This window comes from Lupinus angustifolius, chromosome LG06 (genome assembly GCF_001865875.1).
Source record: "Lupinus angustifolius cultivar Tanjil chromosome LG06, LupAngTanjil_v1.0, whole genome shotgun sequence".
Taxonomy (NCBI): domain Eukaryota; kingdom Viridiplantae; phylum Streptophyta; class Magnoliopsida; order Fabales; family Fabaceae; genus Lupinus; species Lupinus angustifolius.
The window spans coordinates 31,989,860-31,995,097 of record NC_032014.1 but is presented as its reverse complement, the minus strand read 5'-3'; the positions used below and the strand labels follow the sequence as shown (position 1 = coordinate 31,995,097).

General features: G+C 32.2%; 1 protein-coding gene across 1 annotated transcript; it reads left to right on the top strand.

Moving 5' to 3' along the window:
• Positions 2,085 to 2,935, top strand: LOC109351278 (threonine synthase, chloroplastic-like). The gene is made up of 2 exons (XM_019592705.1): positions 2,085 to 2,725; positions 2,776 to 2,935. Exon 1 carries the CDS (start codon positions 2,150 to 2,152, stop codon positions 2,678 to 2,680), a length of 531 nt encoding a protein of 176 aa, XP_019448250.1. The 5' UTR covers positions 2,085 to 2,149; the 3' UTR covers positions 2,681 to 2,725; positions 2,776 to 2,935.

The following is a 5,238-nucleotide window of genomic DNA, read 5'->3' as shown; positions in this document are numbered from 1 at the left end:
TTGTGATTGTTATTGCGCTCAATATTATTGTGGATTAAGAGCATTGCAATGTGAATTATTTTTGAAGTAAAAATATTATTGTGGATTAAGAGCATTGCAATGTGATTGTTATTGCGCTCAAACACGGTCCGATGCGATCCAAACAGGTCCGATGCGGCCCAAATACGGTCCGATGTAGTTGTGCTGCAGCCTAATGCGGTTGCATCACTATGGTTCGGTGTCACATCGCAATTGCAGTGTGATGTGGTTACTACAATCACAAAATCCACAATATTGTGACCGCATCAGGTGATGTGGTCCACTACTCTGCAAATCCAAAAAAGCCAAAAGATGTGTAGTCAATTGCATGCCATATCGGGGTTTAAGCCCCTCCTCGTGACAAAATGATCGATAATCGCATGGTTTGTCGTCAGAGTTGTAGCGGGTCGAGTCACACTCTCCGGTGTTCCTCCATTTCGTAGTCCATAACCCACTAGAAATTGAAGGTAAGTGGAACCCTATTTTTAAATGAGAAAAGTCATGTTTGCCCTTATTTTTCGACAATTAGATTTCTGATTAAAAAATTTCTTCTACTTATTGCTCTCATTAATTTCTTTTCTTTTTCTTCTTTTCATTTAATTTTTTCCTCTCATTTAATTTATTTATCTATTTATTCCCCCTCATTTATTTTCTTTCCTTATTTATTCCCCTCCTTTATATTTTTTTTAGTTGTAGTAGATATCCTACTATAGTGTTTTTGGATCGGCTGCTACGCTTCATTATTCCAACTGACTACCCAAGCCAAAAGCCCCATGATTAGTGGCAGATTGAAGACCCGAGAACTCGTGGTACAATTTGAATTGACAACAATGTTATTAATCTCATCTTAAATTGACTAGTTCGGCTTAGAACGAATACTTAATCGGTCCAAGTCGCTCATTTGGTCGACCTTGAACCAGAATTATTATATATAAATGAGTCAACTATTTTACGCTTAAAATTAGTAATTCGGTCTGTTAAACCAGCCGAAACAATCAATTTATTTGTAAGAAAATGTCAAAATGTTATCTTATGGGAGGAAAAAGAATGTTGTTCTTTTAAATTGTTTTTGTTAGTGTTATTTTTAACTTATCTTATAATAAAATATTAGTATTTAATTAAGTTTTAAATGTATTTGTCAACTTTGTTATGATGAAAATATAAAATTTATGTTGTTTGTGAAGTTGTTAATTTATTTTTGACATTTTATTATCTAAATGAATTTGAAAGATGAATACTTTCAAATTCATCTTTGACAAGGCTAAAAAATCAATGTGATACATATTCTAAATGAAAGAACCATGTAACCACCAAAATGATTCCTATTGCTTAAAAAAGTTATAGTGATTCTAATATTTGGCAAGGTCTAGTGATTCCTATCACTTAGGAGGATAATTGGGTTCTAATGTTGATTCTCTAAGGCCTTGGAGTGGGGTTTTGAAGGGGAAGAGAATAAATGGTTTTGGAAAGCCTTCTTTTTCTTTGGGAGTTAGATCAAGGAGAGGGAAAGGGTTTTGGAGGGTTTCAACTCTCCAAAATCCTTTATGTGTCTATTATTAAAGTCCTCAATTTGATGTTTTTTGGAAATAAAATGTCAAAATAACTAAATATGTTTAGTAATAATATATAATTACATATTATTGTCTATTTCTCATTGTTAATTACATTTTTAAGATAAAATTTAAAAGATATTTTTACATTATCATTAGTTTATTCTCATTCATCTAAATTTCATATGGAGAGGATTTATTCTCCTACTAACTCATTCACAAATTCTCATACCCATTGGAAAAAAATTATATATATTATTTATAAACCAATTATTAATAATTAAAGTATCATTTTCTGACATGTCACTTTCTTATTGATATCAAAATTTAGTAGTAAAATGTATCATTTTTTAGAAAAAATATGGCAATTGTAATTGTGATCTCTAATGTTAGAGGCTCTCAAAACGACATACATTCTATTTTCCTTATGATCCAAAATTGAATTAACTCTGCAGAGAGTCCTAAGATCATACTAAAAACATGATCTCAAACTTAACAAATTTTTATATTAAGTACCTGATTGGGTTATTGTGCCTGGTGGAAACCTTGGGAATATTTATGCATTTTACAAAGGGTTTCATATGTGTAAAGAGTTAGGACTTGTTGATAGGATCCCTAGGCTTGTTTGTGCTCAAGCCGCAAATGCGAATCCACTTTATTTGTACTTCAAGGCAGGGTGGAAAGACTTCAAGGCAGTGAAGGCCGGTACAACATTTGCGTCTGCCATACAGATTGGTGATCCTGTTTCGATCGACAGGGCTGTTTATGCATTGCAGAACTCAAATGGGATTGTTGAGGAAGCAACCGAGGAGGAATTGATGGATGCTATGGCTCAAGCAGATTCTACTGGCATGTTTATTTGCCCTCACACCGGGGTTGCTTTGTCTGCATTGTTTAAACTCAGGAACAGTGGGGTTATAAAGCCTACCGATAAGACTGTGGTGGTGAGTACTGCTCATGGTTTGAAGTTTACTCAGTCAAAAACTGATTATCATTCCAAGGATATCAAGGACATGGCTTGCAGATTCTCGAACCCGCCGGTGCAGGTTAATGCAGATTTTGGTTCTGTTATGGATGTTTTGAAGAAGTATTTGCTGAGTAAGGCTCATTAGGTTAGCATTGTAAGTTTTGGTCCTGTGTCCTATGTTGGCTGCTAATGCTGCTTATTTACTTGAGGCACTATATTGTTTTTCCATTAGTTTTGAAGTCTTAAAAAATAATTTAGATGCATTTTGTACGCTTCTATTTGTAGGAGCATGATTATTGATTTTGTCATAGATAGACTATCTTTGTTGAGCTTTTAGTAGCTCACCTGGAAATGAAGTTGATGAAATTATGAATACTTATATTGTTTTTCGTGTTTTAAATTGTGATTGTTATTGCGCTCAATATTATTGTGGATTAAGAGCATTGCAATGTGAATTATTTTTGAAGTAAAAATATTATTGTGGATTAAGAGCATTGCAATGTGATTGTTATTGCGCTCAAACACGGTCCGATGCGATCCAAACAGGTCCGATGCGGCCCAAATACGGTCCGATGTAGTTGTGCTGCAGCCTAATGCGGTTGCATCACTATGGTTCGGTGTCACATCGCAATTGCAGTGTGATGTGGTTACTACAATCACAAAATCCACAATATTGTGACCGCATCAGGTGATGTGGTCCACTACTCTGCAAATCCAAAAAAGCCAAAAGATGTGTAGTCAATTGCATGCCATATCGGGGTTTAAGCCCCTCCTCGTGACAAAATGATCGATAATCGCATGGTTTGTCGTCAGAGTTGTAGCGGGTCGAGTCACACTCTCCGGTGTTCCTCCATTTCGTAGTCCATAACCCACTAGAAATTGAAGGTAAGTGGAACCCTATTTTTAAATGAGAAAAGTCATGTTTGCCCTTATTTTTCGACAATTAGATTTCTGATTAAAAAATTTCTTCTACTTATTGCTCTCATTAATTTCTTTTCTTTTTCTTCTTTTCATTTAATTTTTTCCTCTCATTTAATTTATTTATCTATTTATTCCCCCTCATTTATTTTCTTTCCTTATTTATTCCCCTCCTTTATATTTTTTTTAGTTGTAGTAGATATCCTACTATAGTGTTTTTGGATCGGCTGCTACGCTTCATTATTCCAACTGACTACCCAAGCCAAAAGCCCCATGATTAGTGGCAGATTGAAGACCCGAGAACTCGTGGTACAATTTGAATTGACAACAATGTTATTAATCTCATCTTAAATTGACTAGTTCGGCTTAGAACGAATACTTAATCGGTCCAAGTCGCTCATTTGGTCGACCTTGAACCAGAATTATTATATATAAATGAGTCAACTATTTTACGCTTAAAATTAGTAATTCGGTCTGTTAAACCAGCCGAAACAATCAATTTATTTGTAAGAAAATGTCAAAATGTTATCTTATGGGAGGAAAAAGAATGTTGTTCTTTTAAATTGTTTTTGTTAGTGTTATTTTTAACTTATCTTATAATAAAATATTAGTATTTAATTAAGTTTTAAATGTATTTGTCAACTTTGTTATGATGAAAATATAAAATTTATGTTGTTTGTGAAGTTGTTAATTTATTTTTGACATTTTATTATCTAAATGAATTTGAAAGATGAATACTTTCAAATTCATCTTTGACAAGGCTAAAAAATCAATGTGATACATATTCTAAATGAAAGAACCATGTAACCACCAAAATGATTCCTATTGCTTAAAAAAGTTATAGTGATTCTAATATTTGGCAAGGTCTAGTGATTCCTATCACTTAGGAGGATAATTGGGTTCTAATGTTGATTCTCTAAGGCCTTGGAGTGGGGTTTTGAAGGGGAAGAGAATAAATGGTTTTGGAAAGCCTTCTTTTTCTTTGGGAGTTAGATCAAGGAGAGGGAAAGGGTTTTGGAGGGTTTCAACTCTCCAAAATCCTTTATGTGTCTATTATTAAAGTCCTCAATTTGATGTTTTTTGGAAATAAAATGTCAAAATAACTAAATATGTTTAGTAATAATATATAATTACATATTATTGTCTATTTCTCATTGTTAATTACATTTTTAAGATAAAATTTAAAAGATATTTTTACATTATCATTAGTTTATTCTCATTCATCTAAATTTCATATGGAGAGGATTTATTCTCCTACTAACTCATTCACAAATTCTCATACCCATTGGAAAAAAATTATATATATTATTTATAAACCAATTATTAATAATTAAAGTATCATTTTCTGACATGTCACTTTCTTATTGATATCAAAATTTAGTAGTAAAATGTATCATTTTTTAGAAAAAATATGGCAATTGTAATTGTGATCTCTAATGTTAGAGGCTCTCAAAACGACATACATTCTATTTTCCTTATGATCCAAAATTGAATTAACTCTGCAGAGAGTCCTAAGATCATACTAAAAACATGATCTCAAACTTAACAAATTTTTATATTATAATTAAATTATTATCATTCATTAACTCTTAAACCAAATATATAAATGAATGACTATAGATATAAAAAAGAGAAAAAGATGTATGGACTAAAAAAGTAGTGTGCACTATTATTATATAAGTTTTATGCACTATTATTACATCATCTATCATTGATATTTAATCATTGTTGACTTTTTAAAAAAAGTAGTCTAAATCAATGGTATTTAATATGGAATATGTGCAT

Excerpts from the sequence above, each read along its gene's own strand:
- LOC109351278 (XM_019592705.1), top strand. The coding sequence starts at position 2,150 with ATGTGTAAAGAGTTAGGACTTGTTGATAGGATCCCTAGGCTTGTTTGT.